The sequence below is a fragment of the Muscardinus avellanarius genome (assembly GCF_963383645.1).
Source record: "Muscardinus avellanarius genome assembly, chromosome: 9".
In the NCBI taxonomy this organism is placed as follows: Eukaryota; Metazoa; Chordata; class Mammalia; order Rodentia; family Gliridae; genus Muscardinus; species Muscardinus avellanarius.
This window is the reverse complement of record NC_137795.1, coordinates 11,137,369-11,159,187: the sequence shown is the minus strand read 5'-3', so window position 1 is coordinate 11,159,187 and position 21,819 is coordinate 11,137,369. Positions and strand designations below refer to the sequence as shown.

Below are 21,819 nucleotides of genomic sequence, written 5' to 3'. Positions count from 1 at the left end.
GGTGCCAGCAGCCGCAGACCTGCCTCTCCCCACAGGGCATCCTCCTCAACTGGACCAAGGGCTTCAAGGCCTCGGGAGCAGAAGGGAACAACATTGTGGGGCTTCTGAGAGATGCTATCAAGAGGAGAGGGGTGAGGACACCCTTGCCTGCCAGGGGGCTGCCCTGGGCCCCACCCCGGCGTCACGAGGCCCTCCCCAGCCCCATCACCGTGGCCCCTGTGCTCCCCGCAGGACTTTGAGATGGATGTGGTGGCGATGGTGAATGACACGGTGGCCACAATGATTTCCTGCTACTATGAAGACCGCCACTGCGAGGTCGGCATGATTGTGGGTAAGGGCTCCCGGCCCCGCCCCTTCCAGACTGCGGGGCTTCGTAGGGGGAGGGACCGAAGCCTACAACTGGCGCCTGTGGGTGCAGGGCGGGCCCGGCAGGTGGCCCTGAGCGTGGGGCGGGCACCGTGTGCGGGGAGGAAGCATTTCCCAGTATCGGGCATCAGATGGCCGGCCAGCTGCTCACCCGCCCAGCCCATCGGATGTAATTAAAACACTTTACGCAGTAAATTGACCACACTGGACAGATCTGTCCAAGTGGAAGAGAGTAAGCAAGGTGGCGCCATCCTTTACAAGGTCCTGCAGAGGGCAATTCCCGCCCAGGCGCCACCCACCTCCAGGGAATCCCCCCAGACCCGGAGAGGGGCGGAGACGGGAGCACAGCCCTCCACCGCAGCGGGGCCTTCGAGTGAGGGAGCATGCCCTGAGGAGCCATGCAGTCAGATAAGACATCTGCTGTGCACACCCATGTGCGAGTGTTCTGGACTCTGGGCCCTGTGACCCAGAAAATCCGTGTTAAAGTTACTTGCTCCTGCAGGGCGTGGCGGGCCCACTTGTCATCCCAGCATTTAGGAGACTGAGACAGGAGGATCGCAGTTCACGGACAGCCTCAGCTACTTAGTGAGGCCTTCCGCAACTTAGTGAGACCCTGTTTCAAAATAAAGAATAAAAAATAGGGCTGGGGGTGTAGCTCGGAGGTCGAATGCCCCTGGGTTCCATCCCCAGACCCGCAAAAACTAAAATAAAAATAAAAAAGGTACTTGCCCCCATGACTCCCTCAGAATCAGCTCTAAAAGGTCATGTATTCGTTCAAAGGTTCATGGACTCCCATCTATAATTATATTCCCGTTTAGGGGGCTGTGGGATTGAAGGGTTACAGGTTTCAGGCTAGCCTAGGCAACTTATCAAGACCCTGCTTCGAAATACAAATATATAAAAAGAACTAAGGTATAGCTCAAAGGTAGAACACCTCTAGGTTCAGTCCTCAGTACCACAAAAAAAGTTAGTATTATTTTCCTCCTAAAAATAATTCAGTGTACACATACATTCTATACACATGTACACATATAAACATTATACAAGTCTATATATCTTTTACGCTCCAGCCTAGTCTCCACAAATTGAGAGAATTCAACCCAAAATCTGGATCGCTGTCTTGTGTGTGTGGTATGGGGGACTGAACTTGGGCATTTTGCCTCTGAGCTATCCCCCCAGACCTATTTAATTCTTTATTTTGAAACAGGGTTCGCACTAGGTTGATAAGCACCTCACCACTTGCTGAGGCTGTCCTCGAGCCTGCGATCCTCCTGTCTCAGCCTCCCAAGTACCAGGATCACAAGCGTGTGCCACCACGCAACGCCCGGCTCTTTTTCACAACCATCGGCCCCGATCCCCACGAGACAGCGCTGCAGCGTCCCTGCCCACTGCAGGGCCCGCAGCCCACACAGCCTCACTCCACTAACACTGCCACCAGAACGCTTCGTAACCTGGGAGCACAGGGCTCCGTGTTTTTACTTCACACAGGCCATGAGAATGACACCCCTGCCCAAAGCCTCAGGGCTGCTCCGAGGGCCCACACTCTGCCTTACTCCTTTGGGGTGCTCAAATACATGCATGTAAAGTGCCAGAAAACGGGGGTGAGGCATAGGCAAGATAAAACCACGCAACCCCACACCCTGTTTTTCTTCCTTCTCCCGGGCAGCCAGGTAGCAGGTGGGGAAAGTGCTACGCTCCTTGTTAGAGACGGGTTGCTGCGCTGGGCCACAGCCAGCCCAGGCCTCCCAGCCCACGGCGGTGCGGCCTGACGTGCCCCGTCCCGCAGGCACTGGCTGCAACGCCTGCTACATGGAGGAGATGCAGAACGTGGAGCTGGTGGAAGGGGACGAGGGCCGCATGTGCGTCAACACCGAGTGGGGCGCCTTCGGGGACTCGGGCGAGCTGGACGAGTTCCTGCTGGAGTACGACCGCATGGTGGACGAGAGCTCCGCCAACCCCGGTCAGCAGCTGTAAGGACGCCCCCAGCCCAGCTCTGGGCTGCTCTCGCGGGGCGTGCAGCACCAGACGGGAGCCCCCCATTATTGGCTTGCTCTTAAATGGCTCTAGGGGGAAACAACCTGGCCATCCCTGTGAGCCGGCTCCTCCTTCCTCCAGCTCAGTCTCCACCGGCCCTGGAACCGGGGCTGGGAAAGGTGACGGTGCCGTGGTGGCTAGGTTCTCAGCCGGTGTGCAGAACGAGGATCAGCACGTTAGCCTGCCACTCATCGTGGCGATTGCCCGTTAGCTGCTGGCTAGGTGGCAAGCCCGTGCTAATTCGCAAATTACATCTTGAACCTTCACGGGCCTCTACTCGGCCAGTTGTATGCAATGTATTTTAAGACGGAAATATGCAGGCTCTAGATGAAGCAAGAATGTGCCAGGCTGATAAAAACAGCAGTCCCTAACATCGTGTGGCTGGATAAAGCCACAGGCTGCGCCCTTGGTGCAAAGAGAGGGAGGTTCCCAAGGGACTGGCCGGGGTGTCCACCCCTCCCGTTAGCACGCACATGCCCCATAGACCGAACACTTCTAAAGCCTGGGTGACAAGTGGAAGGCAAGCCGCCCAGGATCTGGGGTATGGGATGGAACTGCAGCGCCTTCCCGGCCACCTAAGAGGGCGCTGGGGACCCCTGCGGGCCCGCCGGCATAACAGGCCGCCATGTCCAGGTACGAGAAGCTCATCGGCGGCAAGTACATGGGCGAGCTCGTGCGGCTGGTGCTGCTGCGGCTGGTGGACGAGAACCTGCTGTTCCGCGGGGAGGCCTCGGAGCTGCTCCGCACGCGCGGCGCCTTCGAGACGCGCTTCGTGTCCCAGGTGGAGAGGTGCGCGGGGCGCGGCGGCGGGGCAGGGCCTGGGCGGCACGGGGGCCCCAGGCGGCCGCACTCCCGCCGACTCCTCCCCGCAGCGACTCCGGCGACCGCAAGCAGACCTACAACATCCTGAGCACGCTGGGGCTGCGGGCCTCGGCCGCCGACTGCGACATCGTGCGCCGCGCCTGCGAGAGCGTGTCCACGCGCGCCGCGCACATGTGCTCGGCCGGGCTGGCGGGCGTCATCAACCGCATGCGCCAGAGCCGCAGCGAGGACGCCATGCGCATCACCGTGGGCGTGGACGGCTCGGTGTACAAGCTGCACCCCAGGTGAGCCCGGGGGCCTGCGGGGAGGGAGGGGCGGCGGGGTCCGGGCGCCCCAAAGCACGGGGGCCAGGCGGAGGGACGAGCCCTGCGCCCTCTTGTGCAGCTTCAAGGAGCGCTTCCACGCCAGCGTGCGCAGGCTGGCGCCCAGCTGCGAAATCACCTTCATCGAGTCCCAGGAGGGCAGCGGCCGGGGCGCCGCCTTGGTCTCCGCGGTGGCCTGTAAGAAGGCCTGCATGCTGGCCCAGTGAGCGCCAGGCCCCGGGCCCACCCGGCCTCCACCCGGAGCTGCCCGCCGCGCCCCAGCCAGGCCAGCGGGGATGCCTCCAGTCGCTACCTCTGGAAGACTGGGCCAGGCCCCTGAGAGCCCCGCAGGCCGCTGTTCTGGGCCCTGTTTAGGGCGGGGGCTAAGAGGAGCAGCAGAGACGCCATCGCCCCCGGCCGTTCCTGCTGAGGTCAGCCACCCAGAGGGAGTTGGTCACTCAGGACTTTGTTGCATTTCCGCGCTGCCTGCCTCTCAGAGCTGCGGCCTGGTCAGGGCTCCTGCACTGGGAAGGGAGTGCCCTCGGGACCCTGCCGTGGCCGTCTGCCCTGGAGACTCACCCTGCACGGGGAGGCTGCCCCAGCAGCTTGGCCAGACCAGACCAGAGCAGGCCGGTGGGAGTGAGGAGGTGCTGGCCACCGGGGCTGTGCTGTTTTCCCACCTGTGGCTCAAGAGGCCAGATAGCCCTGGGAGAAGGTCCAGCTCAGAGAGAGGGCTTCCCAGGCTGCAGATGCTCCTAAGAGAGCCCACCCATGAGTGACTTGCAGTTCTGGAGGGACCCTAATGGAGCTGCCAGAGACAGAGTCCCCCCAGACCCTGCCCCCAGGGCACTCACAAAGGGAGGAAGCCCTGCCCTGCACCATCTGGAACCTCCACCTGCTCCCCGGGGAAGGTGTCTGCAGCTCTGGCGAGGAAGAACCCGGGAATTCACCACACCTCCAGAACCACCCCCAGCATCCCCTATCTTCATCAGCCTCCCCTTTCCCACACCACCCTCTCTCTTCCCAACCTGAGGCTGTGTCGAGTTTTTAATTAAACGTTTTAAAAGGTTTAAACATGGCCTGTTCCCCCTCCTTTGGCCTGTGTGTATGAGGGCCACGGGGACAGTAGATGAAGAGGCACCTCGGGGGCACAGGTGCTTCTGCAGACCTGCGTGAGTCTGGGAACTGCTGTCTCCTCCAGCCAGCTATGCCGAGGGGCCTGTGAAGAGCCACAGGTTGGGCTTGTAGGAATGGAAACGGGGCGTCCTGAGGGGCAGAGGGACTGAGCAGCACAGTCCAGGGCCCGGGCAGACTGTGGCTGCCGTGCCAGGTGGAGAGGTGGGCTGGCCCGCTGCAGGGCATCCTCAGCAGACCCTGTGACTGGGAATGGCGGCCAGGGGTACAAGAAGCCACACAGTTGATAAGTTCCCTCCAGAGGCTCCCGTAGGTGAAATACCAAGGGTAGGCCCAACGCCATCCTTGTGGAACTAAACACAGCGGCTTGTAGACATGTATGGCTTTAACGCACATTCATTTCTCAACAAGATAAACTGCCCAGCAAGTCAGGAGCAGCCACTTGTTTCCTTCAGATCATGACCCAAAGTTGTGATTTTGGAAAATCGTACCCTCCTTGAAGTCTCATTTTCTGGCATATCACTCACGGGATTGCTTCTGATCATCTTTGCTCTCTTGAGCTGGTGTTCTTCACTGTAAGTTGACACAGCTTCTGATCGCTTTATCGCCAGGACAAATGTGCTCGTGTTTGGGCATGCGTATATAGTAGAATAGACTTTAATATTGCTTGTAATCCCAGTACTCAGAAGGCTGAGATTGGAGGATCCCAGGTTTAACAGCCAGCCTCAGCTACTTGGTAAAGCCTTCTGCAATTTAGTGAGACCCTGTTTCAAATAAAGAAGAAAAAATAGAGCTGGGCATGGTGGCGCATGCTTGTAATCCCAGCATTTGGGAGGCTGAGATAGGAGGATCGTGGTTTGTAGACAGCCTCAGCTACTTAGTGAGGTCCTTTGCAACTCAGTGAGACCCTGTTTCAAAATAAAAGAATAAAAATAGGGCTGGGGGTATAGCTCGGAGGTAGAATGTCCCTGGGTTCTATCTCCAATACTGCAAAAATAATAATAATAATAATAATGACTGGGGGTGTAGCTCAGAGATACAATGCCCCGGATTCAATTTCCAGTACTGCAAAAAAAAAAAAAAAGTGTGTGTGGGGTGTGTGTGTGTGTGTGTGTGTGTGTGTGTGTGTACTTTAATATAAATGGCTTTCAACGTCTTCACATTATAGTTTAGGGCATTGTATTGATTTTTTAAATGTTTTGTGTAAGCTGAGCATGGTGACCTAGGCCTGTTGGGATCATAGGTTCGAGGCCAGCCTCAGCATTCTACTTAGCGAGGTCCTCAGCAACTTAGACCTTGTTTCAAAATGAAAATAAAAAGGGCTTGGGGTATAGCTCAGAGGTAGAATGCCCCAGGTTTAATCCTTACCACACAAAAAAGTTTTTATGTACTGAGATTACATATCTGAAATGAAATAAATGAAATGAATTTTATTTCCAGGTAGTAAAAAAAAGTGTTATAAAATACTTACACAAGCTGAGCATGGTGGCACGTGCCTGTAATCCTAATGGCTCATAGACTAAGATGGAAACTGTAGGTTTGAGATCAGCCTTAGCAACTTAGCAAGACTCTTAGCAATGTAGCAGACCCTGTTTCAAAATAAAACATAAATAAAGGGTTGGGGTGTAGCTTGGAGGTAGACGCCTGGGTTCAATCCCTGGTACCACAAAATAAGTAAATACACAAAAGGAGGTATTGGGTTGGAGGGATGCGGGACTCTCCCAGCCTACCATTGACAGATGCAGGCCTTGTGTTGCTGGGTTGGGTTGAGGGTGACCAGAGAGCCACCCCTGCTGCCCGCAGGTGGTCCAGCTTCCAGGGAGACTTGGGGAACTGGTGAGGTTGCTGCTCTGGACCAGCAGGGGGCGCCTGGGCCCCTTGGTCCACAGCTCAGCACCACCAGTGGGCCCCTTGGATCCACTTTAATGAAGGGGGAGGTTCTGGAAACTTCATGCAAAACAGCACCCCATAGACCTGCTGTGTGCCAGCCCCTCTGTGGTACAGGGCTTGACAAAATGGAATGTCCGGGAGGAGGCTACAAACACATCAGCCATTGGGCAGACAGAAAATGTGCCCATAGCTCCCAGTTGGGGGCATTAGCAAGAAGTTTCCAAACATGGAGTTGAAAAGAGGCTTTCAGGGCAGCAAGACCCCAGACACAGGAAGCAGGGATGTTCCAGAAGGGCGGCCACAGCGTAGAGGACAGGACGGGGAGCAGCCCAGAACTGTCTGAGCAGTCACCCCCAGAACTGCCCAAAGCCAGGCAGAGGGTCCTGTGGCGACAGCAGCTCAGAGCTGCCCGCTGCCTGTCCTTGGTCAGGCACAAGGGCCAGGGCTGAGGGCCTTCACCAAAACCTCTGGGCATCTCAGGCCAGAGGCTGTCCTCGGAAACACTCTCCAAGCCCTTGGGGTCTGGCCTGGCCTGGGCTGAGCTGCGGCTGCAGAAGAGACAGTCAGACAAGGGATAACAGGAGCCCTTGGATGGGGAGAGCTTTGAGCCTCTCTGCTCCGGGGAGACGTGGCGCCTGGCCGTGGGGATGGAAAGACCCTGGGATGTCACCGCGGACGTGACGGTCACCCGGGACGTGCTTGGAATCTGCTGGGGGCCCTCATCAGGAGCTGCCAAGTTTGGGCCGGTCCCCGCTCCTCTCCTTATTTGGATCCCAGGTGATAAGGCTGAGACATAAAGGGGGCCGGCAACGCGGGGATGCAGCGGTCACTGCAGGGAAGATGGTGAGTGCTTGGTGCCTGGTGGAGGGAGAGGCCAGGAGCCCCAGGGCTGGGCAGGGAGAGACCCAGGGAGCCCTGTGTCTGGGGACCCTTCCACCCTCCCCGGCTCTCTTGAGAGTGCTCTGAGGCTGGAGGCTTGGGGAGCTGCGGAGAGGACCCTCTCCCACCCACGGTATTTCAGGCCAGCAGGAAGGCTGGGACCCGGAGCAAGGCGGCAGCCACCAAGCAGGCCCAGCGCGGCTCTTCCAATGTCTTCTCCATGTTCGAGCAAGCCCAGATCCAGGAGTTCAAGGAAGTGAGTGCCCCGCGCCCTGCATCCCGACCCCACTGGGACCTGCTTCACCCCACATCACACCCTTTCCAAAGTGGGTCAGGGTACCTGCCCCGGTTGGCCATGCTCCTCTGCCCCCCCCAAGCGCTCTCCCCTCCAGAGACCCTTCCTCACAGGCCTTCAGCTGCATTGACCAGAACCGGGATGGCATTATCTGCAAGTCGGACCTGAGGGAGACCTACTCCCAGCTGGGTGAGTGCCGCCGCCTCCCGCTGAGCCCAGCCTGCTCTCACTAGGGACCTGCTCAGAGAGAGGGCAGGGTCCCAGCCCCCTGCTCACACCCACAACCTCCACTCATCCCCGCCTCCTCACCCCACCCGCCTCTCCCACCAGGCTAGGGAGGAGGGAGGCTGTGGGGCCCTTCTCTGGGTCTCCCAGAGACCCTGTGTTCAGCTTGTCCCCCTTCTCAACACACTCACACACACAGGGAAGGTGAGCGTCCCAGATGAGGAGCTGGACGCCATGCTGCAGGAGGGGAAGGGCCCCATCAACTTCACCGTCTTCCTCACCCTGTTCGGGGAGAAGCTCAATGGTGAGCCGGGCCGGGTCTGGGCTCCCTTGGCCGGACAGAGAGACTGAGCCCACTGGGACCCACGGGCCCTGCCTGGCCGTGGCCCACCAGAGGGTGTGTGGCCACTCCTGCACACCCTGGGCCCTGGTCACCCCCGTGCTGACTGGGGTTCAGGAAATGTCCATCCCCAAGTCCCAGCCAGGCCTGCCCACCTCGAGAAGATGGCCGCTCCCAGACCCTCTGGTCCCCGAGAAGCTCTCTGTGGTGGGGACCCCCTCCCCGCCTCTTCTGGGACTTGGCGAGCTCTGGAGAGCCTGGGATGCTGGGATGTGACAGTTCGCCCGCTGCCTCTGCCTCCAGGGACCGACCCCGAGGAAGCCATCCTGAGCGCCTTCCGCATGTTCGACCCCAACGGCCAAGGGGTGGTAAACAAGGATGAGTAAGTGAATGCGGAGTGGGCCTCGTGGCCACGTATGCAGGGCCCACGAAGCTCTCAGCCTGCACAGGCCTTGGGGGTGGCAGCCCTTCCCCGGGCTGCGATGCCCTTCCTCATGGCTCAGCCGCTCCCTGCTCCCCAGGTTCAAGCAGCTGCTCCTGACCCAGGCAGACAGGTTCTCTCCAGCTGAGGTGAGACTACCCGGTCCTGCCAGCACCGGGCCCTGGTACCTTCTCTGGATCCCCCCAGCAGGGCCCTGGGAAGCCTAACCACCCATTGTCCCAGAGAGCCCAGCGCCAGAGTGTGTGGCTTCAAGGAGGGCGGGCCTTTCCAGAGGGGGCACCCCACCGTCTCTACGGAGTCTGGAGGGGTGGACATGGAGTTTGAGGGAGGAGGTGGCCAGGCTGTGTGCAGACCCCAGGCAGGAGCATCATTGAGTGGGTCCCCCCAGAGGGCTTGTCTGTCCCCCCGCCTGATGTCAGTGAGCAGAACACTAGCTGGGAGTTTGACGTTTGGGTGTTGGAAGGCTAAGACCCAGGGGCAGGGGCAGGGGCAGGGCCGCAGGCCTCAGCCACACCTCTGCCCCCACTGCCCACAGGTGGAGCAGATGTTTGCCCTGACGCCCATGGACCTGGCAGGCAACATCGACTACAAGTCCCTGTGCTACATCATCACCCATGGAGACGAGAAAGAGGAGTAGGGGGCAGGTCGGGCACCTCAATAAACAATTGCTGAATCAGAACTATGGTGTCGACTTGTCTGTGACGGGGCGGGGACAGCCAGGGGCCTGGGCCCAATGCTGGGCCCACTGAGGCAATGCCTGCCACACACACCATCTCCCCTTGACTCACCCCATGCTGCTAAGCAAAGTATGAGCCACGATCGTGCCCAGTCCACAGTGTGGACTCAGAGGCCCAGAAAGGCAGCGTCCTGCCCAAGGCCGCCCCAGGGGGAGGGGTCGGTGGGCTTCACACCCACACCCATGAGCTGTGCACCAATGTGCCTGGCTCTTTTTACTTTTCTGATGTGCGGCTACCAAAATTTTTGAAGTACTCATGTGGCTCACATTTCTGGTCCTCATGTTTACTGGACAGTGCTTGGTTAGACCGCTAAGGGTCTTGTTTATGCCTGCCGTTTCCGGGGGCTTTGTGATGGGATTCCAGCTTGCCAGCTCACCAGAAGCGCTCTGCAAGGAAGCCAGGCTCATCGCAGAGTTTCCTCCCAGTGTTCTGGCCCCACAAGCACAGAGGAGAGTGGCGCTGCTATGGTCCATCTGCAGAGGCCAGGCTTTTGGTTAGGGGAAGCCCCACTGGCCCCGGCAGTAGATGGCCTTGCAACCTCTACCCGATGGTGCTGGAGGGCCACATGTGAGGTGTGCGTGGCTGGAGGGATCCCTGGGGTGGGGGCCGGGCCCCTGTCCACCTGCTCCCTGAGGGAGGTCCCCTGCCAGGTTTGCAGGTCTCTGCTGAGCCTCACATGGTGCCGGCCTGGGTCCCACCCACCATTGCTGTAGCTGCTACAGACACAAAAATAATTTAACAGAGCCCCAGGGACCCTGAACCCCAGACCATGTCAGAGCTCTGCAGGGCTCAGGCTCAGGCCTCCTGCACATGCCCACCACCTACCACCCTGTGCCCCAGCTGCTCCTGAGAGTCCCCAAGGGGAGCTTCATCAGGAGGTTAACATGCAAACCCACTTTCTCCCGTCCTCTGTCTTTTTAGAAGCTCAACAAGCCTCGCTGCTCTAAGGGCATCCCCCACTCCAGGGGTGCTCCAGATGTCCTTGGTCCCCTGGTCCCCTCCCCTGCTCTGGCTCAGACTCCCACCCTGTGCACAAGGAGGCCCCAGGACTCTTGTCCTCACAGGGACAGTATCCAGAGCCTCCCTCTTTCTCAGGAGGAATTTCTGTCAGTTCTTGCCTCTCCTCTTCTCTGAGAACAGAAGCATCATTCCATCCTACCAACCCCCTGCTCCCCGGCCCCTGCCCAGCATCATGTTGAAGCCAAGACACAAGGTCTCTCTTCCCTGCAGCATGGTTCCCCTGCAGCAAGTGCCCTCTGGTCTTGAGGACATCAGGCAGAGACAGCCAGGAGGACAAATACAAATTAAAATATGCACAATTTAAAAGTTGAGTCAGGCGTGGTGGTGCACGCTTGTAATCCCCGCGCTTGGGAGGCTGAGACAGGAGGATCGCACAGTTTCGAAGCCAGCCTCAGCTACTTAGTGAGTTTCTCAGCAACTTAGTGAGACCCTGTTTCCAAATAAATTATAAAAATAGGGCTGGGGGTGTAGCCCAGAGGTATAAACCCCTGTGTTCCAACACACACACACACACACACACACACACACACACACACACACACACACACAGAGCTGAGGATGTAGTTCAGTGGTTGAATGCCACTGGATCCAGTCCCCACTAAAACAGACACACACAAAATTGACCTCATCAGAGTTGAAAGTTAGAATAGTGGTCGCCTGCGGCTGAGGAGAGCAGAGTGGAAAGCGGGGTGGGGAAAGGTTGGTCAAGGTCCCAAGTCCCAGTTAGTAGGAGAAATAAATCCTAGTGCACTCTGCACAGGAGGGTGACTACAGGCAGGGACAATGTGCTGTGTATCTTAAATGACTGGAAGGATGGATGTGGGGTATTTTCACACAAAAAAAGGGTAGATGCTTGAGGAGATGGATGTGCTTGTCGTGGTTTGGTTCTTACGCGATGTATAGATGCATGGAACACCATATGGTGCTCCATAAACATACACAGTTGTGTCAATTAAAAACAGACAAATAAGGATGGTTAACTTTCCTGGCCCGAAGGAAACAGACTCCTTTTTTCCTCAGAGCATTTTCTTTAGAAAACGTGTAATTGCAGATTCTTTTACAACTTCTTCTCCTGTTAACCTCTTTTGAAGCTAAATAAGTCTGGTACCAGTTTCATAGCCCAGGAATATTTCTGTAGGGACCTGTGAGCCCCACTTGAAATGTCATCACCAAGGGAGACAGAATCCTTATCTCCAGGTCTCCCTGGGCGGGTGGGCATCTAACCTCAGCAGGCGCCTGCCTGTGTTGCAAACACACTTTCAGCCTTAAAGATAGGAGTTTATTTTTTCCTTGGGATAAAGGCAATTAGCAAACCCAGATGGCCCAATCACCAGGGAGACTCAGGGTGCCCTGCATGTGACCAGTGGTGGTGGTGTTACGGTTTAAATGGGCTCGTTTTTTTATTCAACTAAAGTTTGTTGAATAGAAAAATTAAAACTAATAGGTAGCTCAGTGCAGCTTAACAAATCTTTCTTACAAGATCAGTAGGAAATAGAGAAGAAAAAAAGCCACATCCCGGCAAGCACGCTAGAGAGCCCGAAAATGGAACTCTTTCAGGACCCCAGTCTTTAAATAGATTCTGTCTTGGTGTCTTCTTATCAGCGTTACCAAGGCAATGGGCTGGTAACTATTCCTCAGGTAGGTGGTGCCTCTTTGTCTCCTGACAGTGCACTCACTAAGTGCAGGGGTCAAAAATCGACCTGGCCTTTGCCTGTGTTGTATTGGGCAGCGTTGGCTGCTCACCACCTATGGGTGCTTCGAAGCGTGCCACAGAGCTCACCTTTCCTACACCCAGGGCAGGTCACAGAAGAGAGGAGGCAAATGGGGCCCTGATGCCTCTATATAGTTTTAGGGCTAAAGGCTTCAATTGACTCTGAGACTTTTACTCTAGGTTAATCCTTAGAATGAAGGGCAAAGAGAGAGGGGAGCTCTGCACTGTAACATCTCCACCCTCCCTGCCTGAGCACCTGCGCAGCACCTGGCCCTGACTATATCTTACATTTTGGAAATTAATACCAAAGCAATTTTCCAATACCAGCACGTTGTGGAGAACTGAGAACTAGTTCTCCTTTATTTTTTACTTTTGTACTAGGGATTGAACCTAGGGGCATTCTACCTCTGAGCTACATCCCCAGCCCTTTTGGGCTTTTTGTTTGGAAATAGGGTCTTGCTTAGTCTTACTAGGTTACTGAGGCTGTCCTCGAACCTGTGATCCTCCTACCTCAACCTCCTGAGAACTAGGATTACAGGCATGTGCCACCACCCCGGCCCTATTTTATTTTGTTTTATTTTATTTTTTTTTATGGTACTATGGATTGAACCCAGGGGCTTTCTATCTCCAAGCTACACCTCTAGCCCTTATTTTATTTTATTTTAGTATGTATGTTTTGGGGTGTTTTTTTTTTTCTTCTGGTACTGGGATTGATCCCTCGGGCAGGCATTCTACCTCCAAGGTACACCTAGTCCTATTTTTTATTCTTTCTTCCTTTATTTATTTACTGTTTTGTGGGACTGGGGATTGAGCCCAAGGCATTCTACCTTTGAGCTACACCCCTAGCCCTATTTTATTCTTATTTAGAAATAGGGTTTCACTAAGTTTCAGAAGGCCTCACAAGTTGCTGAGGCCACTAACCTGTGATCCTCCTGTCTCAGCCTCCCAAGGGCTAAAGTACTGGAATTACAGGCGTGTGCCAACACGCCCAGCTTATTCTTTTATTTTGAAACAGGGTCTCACTAAGTTGCAGAGGGCCTGGTTTGAAACAAGGTCTTGCTAGGTTGATGAGAGTCTCATTGCTTGCTGAGATCCTCCTGTCTCAGCCCCTTAGTACTGGGGTGACTGGCCTGCACCACCACACCCGCTGGCTCCTGTGTTAAATTACTCTTGAGAATAATTTCTTTTCTTTTCTTTTTAAAAATACTATTTTATTTATACTCATGTATGAAAAAATGGCCATACTATGTTTATATACATACTGATACTGGAAACAGAATTCAATAACAAATCACATTTAAATTTTATAAAGAACACACAAACATTAAAATACTGATTGGTTATAGAAAGCAGAGTAGAAAGAAAAACCATAAGCTATAAATTTTTCTTTTCAATAAAGATCAGCACCCTCTGAGAAGAATCAATTAGTAATATTCATCTACACTGCAAAACAATATGCCCAAAGGAACGTTAGTGATTGTACTGATTTTATTACTTTTACTAAGCCATTTGTCTTCCTCATACTCAATGCAAAGAAATAAAACAATCTAAAGAAATATATGTCATTATTATTCATAATAAAAAGGGTCTGCTGCATTCTTGCAGGCCTGGGACTACTGTACAATAGGGAATACTTAATGGCTCAAGTGGATCAATGTACCATTTTGATTCTGATCCACTGAATAGAGTCTCGTTCATATCTGGTGACTGGGAATAACTCCATGGGAGCTGTGACAGACCGAACCATTTCTGTGGTATGGCAAGATCTCACCAAATTTTTAAAAAAAGGCCTTATATAAGTAAATATAACAACCAATCTGTAAATTATAGACACATTTTTTAGGATAAGGTGAAAAAGTGGCCCTCTCTTGAGTACATGAATAAAGTATTATTGTGGTCTAAAGATTGCTGGGTTGATATTGTGTTGTTATAATGAAGACAAGGTACACAGTGAAGCCGCTGTCAGATTAAGAAACTTCCACAACTTTTATCAATTCTTCAAATAACGGAGCAAGTTCCTTTTCCAGGCTGACAGTTAATCCAGCATTAGCACCGCTGCTAGCTATGAAGCTCACCACCAAAGGTAAACGATTGAACCGAACCACCTGGTAGGTGTTATAGTAACAGATGATGCTTTTGTGTTTTGAAAGTCCAAGTTTGCTCCCTTGGTCTGTTGCAAGGGCAAAAGTAGACAAGAAGCCAGGTCTCAAAGCAAGCATCTCTATCTGACACAACAATAGCATGGGGCCCTTCAACACCTGGTAACTTCTTATACAGGCATCGCTTTAGGTCCTCCGCCATGATGAACACCTTTCTCCCACAGGATCAATCTCCACGCCTGGGTTTCTGGGCTGCCCTTTTAGCTCCACTGCACTTCAGTGACAGGTTCCTCTGCTAGCAGCGGTCACATCGAGGATAATTTCTTGATGAAATGCATTGCTCTGACCGTACAAAGGGGTGAGACTTCTGTCTTTGTAGTCTCCTAGTGGGTGGCCAGTGATGAATGTTACAGCCCGTTTAATGCTTATCTGATCATTAAACTGTTTTCTTTTCCATCTACTTTTGTTGAAAGGTTTTCCGGGCTGGCAGGAGATCTTGTTTTCAATCATCACACAGCCTGATGTTCTGTCCCCCCAGAACCTCTGCAGGCAGGGGAGGAGCAGGCACGGAGCCTCCCCAGGGACACAGCGGCTGGGCTCCTCAGGGGGTACAGCACAGGCTGCTCCCACAAAGGCTCGGGTCAGTGGGGTTGGGGCCCTGGGTTGCGTTGCATCTTCTGATCTTGTCCTGAGACTCCCTTTAGCCCCAACCCTCCACCCACCCAGCCCCCCTCTCTGCACATTCTTTCTTTAGCCCAGTAAATACTACTGATAAGGTTAAAGACAAGCTCTTAGATGTCTGCCCTGGCATGAGGAGTATGTAACCCTGCGTGCTTCTCCAGCCGGCGTAGGCTGTTAAAACTCATGTGCTGTCAGGGCTGATGGATGCTGATGTTCCGCGGCCCACACATCCTTCAGTTCAGACCCTCCCTGCAGCCTGACTCCCCCACCCCACCCCACCCCAGCATCGACTCTTCACCCAGAGGAGTGCCAAGGGGCCTGCACGCCTCAGAGACAGTAGGAGTAATGTGCCTCTTCCTTTGTAGACAAGCTTCTGGAGTTTTCTGGACTGAAAGTTGAGGGGTTGTGGCTGCGGAGGGAGGCACATCTGGGGGTGGGTGAGGCAAGGTGAAGGCATACCGCTCCACCCCCGTACATGTAGGTGCCTGGGCTATCCGGCTCAGTGTTTTCTTCTGTTGAGGAGGGCTAGATAGACTGCATTTTTTTTTTTTTTTTCCGGTACTGGGGATGGAACCCAGGGGCATTCTACCTCCGAGCTACACCCCCAGCCCTATTTTTTTTCTTTATTTTTTTTTTTGAAACAGGGTCTCACTGAGTTGTGAAATCCCTTGCTAAGTAGCTGAGGCTGGCCTTGATCCTCCGGTGTCTGCCTCCTGAGTGCTGGGATTATAAGCGTGCACCACTACACCCGGCCATAGACTGCATTTTGGTAGCATCTGGTGGCCGGGGAGCTCTCCTCTGCCCGGACAATCAGTGCAGGCACCCATGCACGTGGCCTCTCTCCCTCCACAGTAACTGAGTGTGAGACTGTACCCAGGCCCCAGAAGACAGACTCCATTTTCAGCCTCCCTTGGTAGCAGGTGTGACCAGGGGACAGATGTGCACACATACACCTCACACTACCTGGCACTCAGCTCATGAAGCGAGGATGCAGCCACTGGACAGAGGCTGCGAGCTGGGCCAAGTTGGGCCTCAATACACCTCAAACCCTGTCCTAACTTACAGGAAGAGAACAAGCTCCGTCTGCTGGAAGCGGCTGCTGGTTGGGTCTTTATACTCACAGTGGAACCTCATCCTAAGCATACAGGGCTTAGGTAAGGCTTTTCCCTACCTCCAGATGGGGATATGGGACACAGAGGTACCATGTGGTCAAGCAACCTGTCCCAGGTCCTATGCAGCCCGGCAGCTGGGTTTGAACCTGCACTAATCTTTGTGTTGAGAGATGTAGAGCACAGCCCAAGGTAGCTGGTAGCAGCCTGGGGCGCCCTCTCTGGGGGCACAAACTAGCGTGGTTCAGAACCACTGGGCACATCCACAGGCTGGGGTCATGCGCATTAGATTACAGAGAAGATGGCAGTCAGGCGTGGTGGCACCTGCCTGTAATCCCAGTACTTGGGAGGCTGAGATAGGAGAATAGCAGGTTCAAGATCAGCCTTGACAACTTAGCAAGAGCCTGTTTCAAAATAAAAAAAATAAATCAGGCTGGGGTGTAGCTTAGAGGTAGAAGGTCCGGGGAGGGAATGGGGTGGGAATTGGGGAAGGGCTAAATGAGTGATGTGTGCATATATACCTCTACCATCTTGTACCCCATTAAGATGGGTGACTAAAATGCACCAATAAGCCAGGCATGTTGGCGCACCCATATAATCCCAGCATTTGAGAGGCTGAGACAGGAGGATCGTGGTTCAAGGACAGCCTCAGCTACTTAGTGAGGCCCTTTGCAACTCAGTGAAACCTGGTTTCAAAATGAGAATAAAAAAACAGGGTTGGGGGTGTAGCTCAGAGGTAGAATGCCCCTGGGTCTCATCCCCAGATCCGCAAAACATAAAAAAAAAATAAATGTACCAATAAAAATTTTTTTTAAAAAAAAGGTAGAATGCCCGTGGGTTCAATCTCTAGTACCATAGGGAGAGAGAGAGAGAGAGAGAGAGAGAGAGAGAGAGAGAGAGAGAGAGAGAGAGAGAGAGAGAGAGAACGCACAGATGGCTTAGGGCTAGCCAGTACTCCAAATAAACTCTTCTTGTCTGGGTGACAGAGGCCCGGAAGCCCAGGGTGCACAGCACCCAGAGTGGCCACCTGTAGAGCTGAGCGCGTCATCTGCACTGAGGAGAGGCTCTGATCAACCCCTGAATCAGGGCCAGCCTAGGGCATGTTGACAACCTCGCAGCTCTGCCCAAAGGCCACCATGCTGGGACAAAACCCAGGACAAAAGGTTCCAGGGAGAGAGAAACCGGGCCCTCAGCCATCCGCCTGAGGCTGCGCCAGCAGCCTGCAAAGGACCAAGTCCAAAGAGGCAAGACGCGTCCCAGGAGCTGGACTGCAAGTCCTCCCACAGCATTCAGAGAAACTTACCAAGTCGCTAAGATTCGACACAGCTTGTTCTGCAGTGATAGGTAGACACACATCAATTGAGCCAGTGCCAGGAGGAAGACAGGCAACAGCACTGACAAAGTTTTAAGAAAGATTATCTAAAAATTGAGACTTGCCAGGTGAGGTGGCGCACGCTTGTAATCCCCGCGCTCGGGAGGCTGAGACAGGAGGATCGCACAGGTTCGAAGTCAGCCTCAGCTACTGAGTGAGGCTCTCAGCAACTTAGTGAGACCCTGTTTCCAAATAAAATATAAAATAGGTCTGGGAGTGTAGCCCGGAGGTAGAAGGCCCATGGGTTCCATTCCCAGTACCACAAAAATAAATAAATAATTAATTAATTAAAATATAAAATTGAGACTCTGCTTTTTCTTTCCTTTTCCTCTTTCTTTCTTTCTTCCTTTGTGTGTGTGTGTGTGTGTGTGTGTATGTGTGTGTGTGTGTGTGTGTGCATGTGTGTGTCTGTGTACTGGGGATTGAACCCAAGGGCATTCTACTTCTGAGCTACATTACACTTCCAGCCCTATGTTTTTATTTTGAAACAGGGACTGAGTTGCAAAGGGCCTCACTAAGTAGCTAAGGCTGTCCTCAAACTGCAATCCTCCTATCTCAGTCTCCCAAATGCTGGGATTACAAGTGTGTACCACCACGCCTGGCATAAGAGACTCTTTTTTTCATTTTGACCTTTGGTTACAGGAAGCAGATTCCCCCCCATACACACTGCTGACTGCTCACCGACACCCCAGATACCCAAGGTTTTCTGGCTAGTTGCCTAAGGCCATCTGGGTCTTGCTCAGAAGTTAGCGGATCTCAGCCTAGGCCTCAGGGAGTGCATCCTGAGATGTTGGGCCAGTTCTGGCCAGGTCTGAGGCCGGGCCTCCCTAGAACCCAGTTATGCTGGGGCCAGCTCCATCCCTGCAACGGTACTGTGTGGTAAGAGTCCTTTGCCAGACCTTCTGGTTCCTTCGCTCCTCTTAAAGAACACCTCATCCAATGACACTTAAACCAGTGTGAGGCAGACTTTATCCAAGATCATCATGATTGATAGGTGTGCATACCACAGCAAGCTCCCCTCGGGGTAGCAACGCCTGTCTTCCTCCAGAGGCCACTGATGTGGGACCTGCCCAGCCAGCTACCCGCAGAGCATTGAGGAGGCTGCTCCAGCTGGAAGCAGCCTGTCTGCCATGTGCTGTGTGCGCCCTGCCTGTGTGTGTGTGGGGGTGGGAAGGGGCTGGTTTGCTTGAGTATATGTGCATGCATATGTGTGTACACATGCACATTGTGTGTGCAGCAGGGAGACCCCTCTTGTTGGCCTCTCTTGCACTGTCCGCACATCCCCAGAGCCACACCGCCCTCATCGGCCTTCCCTCTGGGAAGAAGCGCACTGTCTCAGCCACCCCAGGCATACGGAGCAGCCTCAGACCTCAGCCCCGTCCCTTCTGTCTGTGCATCAGCCCCCAAGATGCGCTGCTGACGCACAAAGCCACTCAGCTCCAAAAATAGAACCTTATCTCTCCTCCTGCACCCGGTCGTCAGCAGCACCTCAACCTCCTTCTCCCGGGTCCCGGAACCCTCAGCTTCCTCTGTATCTCTGTCCCTACCATATTCCAGAGAGATGGGGCTGGCCTCCACACAGCCAGGGGAAATGCAGAGCCCCACGGACTGTGTGACCAGGAGCATCCATTTTACAGCCTGCCGAACCACGCGCTTGCTGTTGGGTGTCAAGAGCCCGTTACAGCTGCCCTGGAGGAAGCAGATAACTGATAGAAGAGAATTAGTAACCAAAGAATTACAGATAGCATACACTAAATTACAGGTGCGGGTGGCTTCATCACTGAGCACCCCCAAACATCCCCAGCCAACTAGGAATAGAAGGAAACTATCTCAAATAATGAGGTCCATGTATGCAGAACCCACAGGTGACATCATGCTTGGTGGTGAAGAACTGGATGCTTCCCTGCAAGATCAGGAACAAGACAAAAATGGCCACTCTCGTCCACTCCAGGTCTCATAGTATTGGAAATTCCAGTTAGGCTAATTAGGCAAGAAAGAAGCCTCCAAACTGGGAAGGAAGGCATAAAATTGTGTTTTTCCAGCACATGTACCATGTTAAGGCGAAAGCTAGGAACATTGGGATGATACTGGTTTAATCACTAGCTGGGTGACCTCTCAGCCCGCTTCCTCATCTGTAAAGTTGCTTTAAAGGTTGACCTGAGTAGATGGATATTAATGTGTGAAAACCTCAGGACATGGTAAGAGTTGCAGGAGCTTTGGTTTTATCTTTTTTCTTTCTTTTTTCTTTTTGTTTTCTGTACTGGGGACTGAACCCAAGGCTTCTCTGTTAACTGAGCTACATATCACCTGACCTTTTATTTTATTTATTTATTTATTTACTTATCGGTGGTACTGGGGAACCCAGGGGCCTTCTACCTCTGGGCTACACACCCAGACCTATTTTATATTTTTATTTAGAAACAGGGTCTCTTAAGCCAGCTGAGGCCGGCTTCAAACCTGCACGATCCTCCTGTCTCAGCCTCCCAAGCGGGGGTTACAAGCGTGCGCCACCACGCCAGGCTTTATTATGTTTTTTAAACTTGGTCTAGAACTTGCGATCTTCCTGCCTCAGCGTCCCAGGAGCTGGGATCCCGGGAGAGCCACCGGGCCCCCAAGGCAGGAGCTTCTGAGTGTTCATATCCAGGCCTTGGTAAGTCAAGACCTACACAGGAATGATGCGCTCAGCAAAGCCACAGAGAATTGCCGCGGGGGCGGAGTTGGGGGGAAGGTGCACCGGGAAGGCCTCTGGACCTAGTGGGAAATTAAACGGATTAGTGGGAGGAACAAGTACTGGAAATTGGACCCAGCGGCACTCTACCTCCCAGCTACACCTCCAGGCCTATGTTGTTTTTTATTTTGAAACAGGATCTCTCTAGGTTGATGTAGAGTCTCACTATAGAGGCTGTCCTGGAACCTGTGATCCTCCTGTCGCAACCTCCGAAGTACTGGGGTTATAAGCGCTCGCCGTTGCTGCTCGATGGCACTGTCTCCCTTCTGCCAAGATCGTAAGGCGTGGGGGTCACAAGCCCTGGGGAGGGCCGCTCAGTAGGGACAGCCGGGATGCAGGTTACCCCCATAGCCAGGCCGGGCCTGACAGCTCGCTCCGCCCGCCAGCCCAGGGCCCGTGTGCACGCATGCGCACGGGCCCCGTCCCAGTTGCCCGGGGAACCGGGGCGGGGCGCGCAGGGATTGGCGGGAAGCTGCGCGCGGTGATGGACGGAGCGAAGCGGACGACCATGGGCTAGAACCAGCGATGGGCGGCCAGAATCCGCGGGGATTGGCGAGATGCAGTGATGGATGGAGCAAGGCGTGCGGGGATTGGTGGGACGCGGCGATGGGCGGGCCGAGCGCGCGGAGGTTGGCGGGATGCGGAGCGCTGCGCGGTGAGTGTGGTTCTGCCGAGTGGGGTGGCGGGCTGCGGCTTGGCTGGGGCTCCCGGGGCATCGCGCAGTCCTGGGCATCGCTGCCGCACGGAACCGAGCTTTGGGCTGCGCGGGTGGGGCCCGTGCGGAGAGCCTGAGTCCTAGAGCAGGAGAGCAGCCAGTACAGAGCTCGGCCAGCGCGGGTTTCGAGCTTTCCAGTAGCTGTCCCCAAAGAGTAAAAAGAAACAGGAGGAAGCGGTGTTAGTAACTGATGTGTCCAAGCTGTTGTCGTTTCAACTGTAATGAGGAATACGTTAAGATGATCTTTGTAGTCTTCTAAACCGAAGTACACACTGCAGGCGCACCTCCGTAGGGAACTCCACCGGGATCCGTGCGGTCCTAGGTGCTCCAGGAATAAAGCGAAAACCTCTGCCCTTCTGAAGCTTATGGTCTAGTTGGAGGAGGCAGGCAAAGTTAAAACATACAGTTCGTTAGGAGGCAAATGCTGTAAACAATAACAATTGGAGAAGCAGACGAGCGGGGCGGGGGGGGGGGATCACAGCTGTAAGTGGGATGGTGGGGAGAAAGTGAGTTTTTAAGACTTGAGAAGAGCCCAGAGCCTTGGGGGTATATCAGGGAGAGGCCAGGCCTCTGCAAGAGCCCCTGCTGTGAGACGGTGTTGGAGATGGAGTGAAGGTAGTGGTGGTGGTGCCTGTACGTGGAAGACTGAGACAGGAGGATTGCAGGTTCAAATCCAGCCTCAGCAATTTAGGGAGACCCTGTTTCCAAACAGGTAAAATACACTACACACACACACATACACACACACACGAGGACCAGGGTGCAGATCTCATAGACTACTGTAAGGATTTAGGGCTTTACTTGGAGAGTTTCAAGCAGAAACGTGACTGGTCTATATTATGTTTTAGTTAGTTTTAGTTTCATTACTTAGTAATGTATTACTACCATTCTTTTATAGTAGGCTTATTTAGTAATAGG

The 21,819-nt window shown here is 54.0% G+C and overlaps 2 protein-coding genes and 1 pseudogene across 5 annotated transcripts in view; 2 read left to right on the top strand and 1 right to left on the bottom strand.

The window, feature by feature from the left end:
• GCK (glucokinase) overlaps positions 1–3,751 on the top strand; it is a gene marked incomplete at both ends in the record, with an annotated part of 37,328 nt that extends 33,577 nt beyond the window's left edge. For all 3 annotated transcript variants that reach the window (XM_080700932.1, XM_080700931.1, XM_080700930.1), the window contains 6 exons: positions 36–131; positions 232–331; positions 2,153–2,336; positions 3,034–3,189; positions 3,273–3,506; positions 3,607–3,751. In XM_080700932.1, coding sequence (XP_080557058.1) covers positions 36–131; positions 232–331; positions 2,153–2,336; positions 3,034–3,189; positions 3,273–3,506; positions 3,607–3,751 — 915 coding nt within the window. The remainder of the gene's footprint in view (positions 1–35; positions 132–231; positions 332–2,152; positions 2,337–3,033; positions 3,190–3,272; positions 3,507–3,606) is intronic.
• Positions 3,752–7,551: 3,800 nt separating this feature from the next.
• On the top strand, positions 7,552–9,366 carry MYL7 (myosin light chain 7; the record flags this gene model as incomplete). The annotated part of the gene is made up of 6 exons (XM_080701992.1): positions 7,552–7,683; positions 7,836–7,911; positions 8,147–8,251; positions 8,591–8,669; positions 8,809–8,857; positions 9,265–9,366. The coding sequence occupies exons 1-6, from the start codon at positions 7,648–7,650 to the stop codon at positions 9,364–9,366; spliced, it is 447 nt and encodes a 148-aa protein (XP_080558118.1). The 5' UTR covers positions 7,552–7,647.
• Positions 9,367–14,164: 4,798 nt separating this feature from the next.
• Positions 14,165–14,498, bottom strand: LOC308267259 (ragulator complex protein LAMTOR3-like; annotated as a pseudogene). Its single transcript has one exon. The product of its transcript is annotated as a ragulator complex protein LAMTOR3-like (transcript).
• Positions 14,499–21,819: the final 7,321 nt, after the last annotated feature.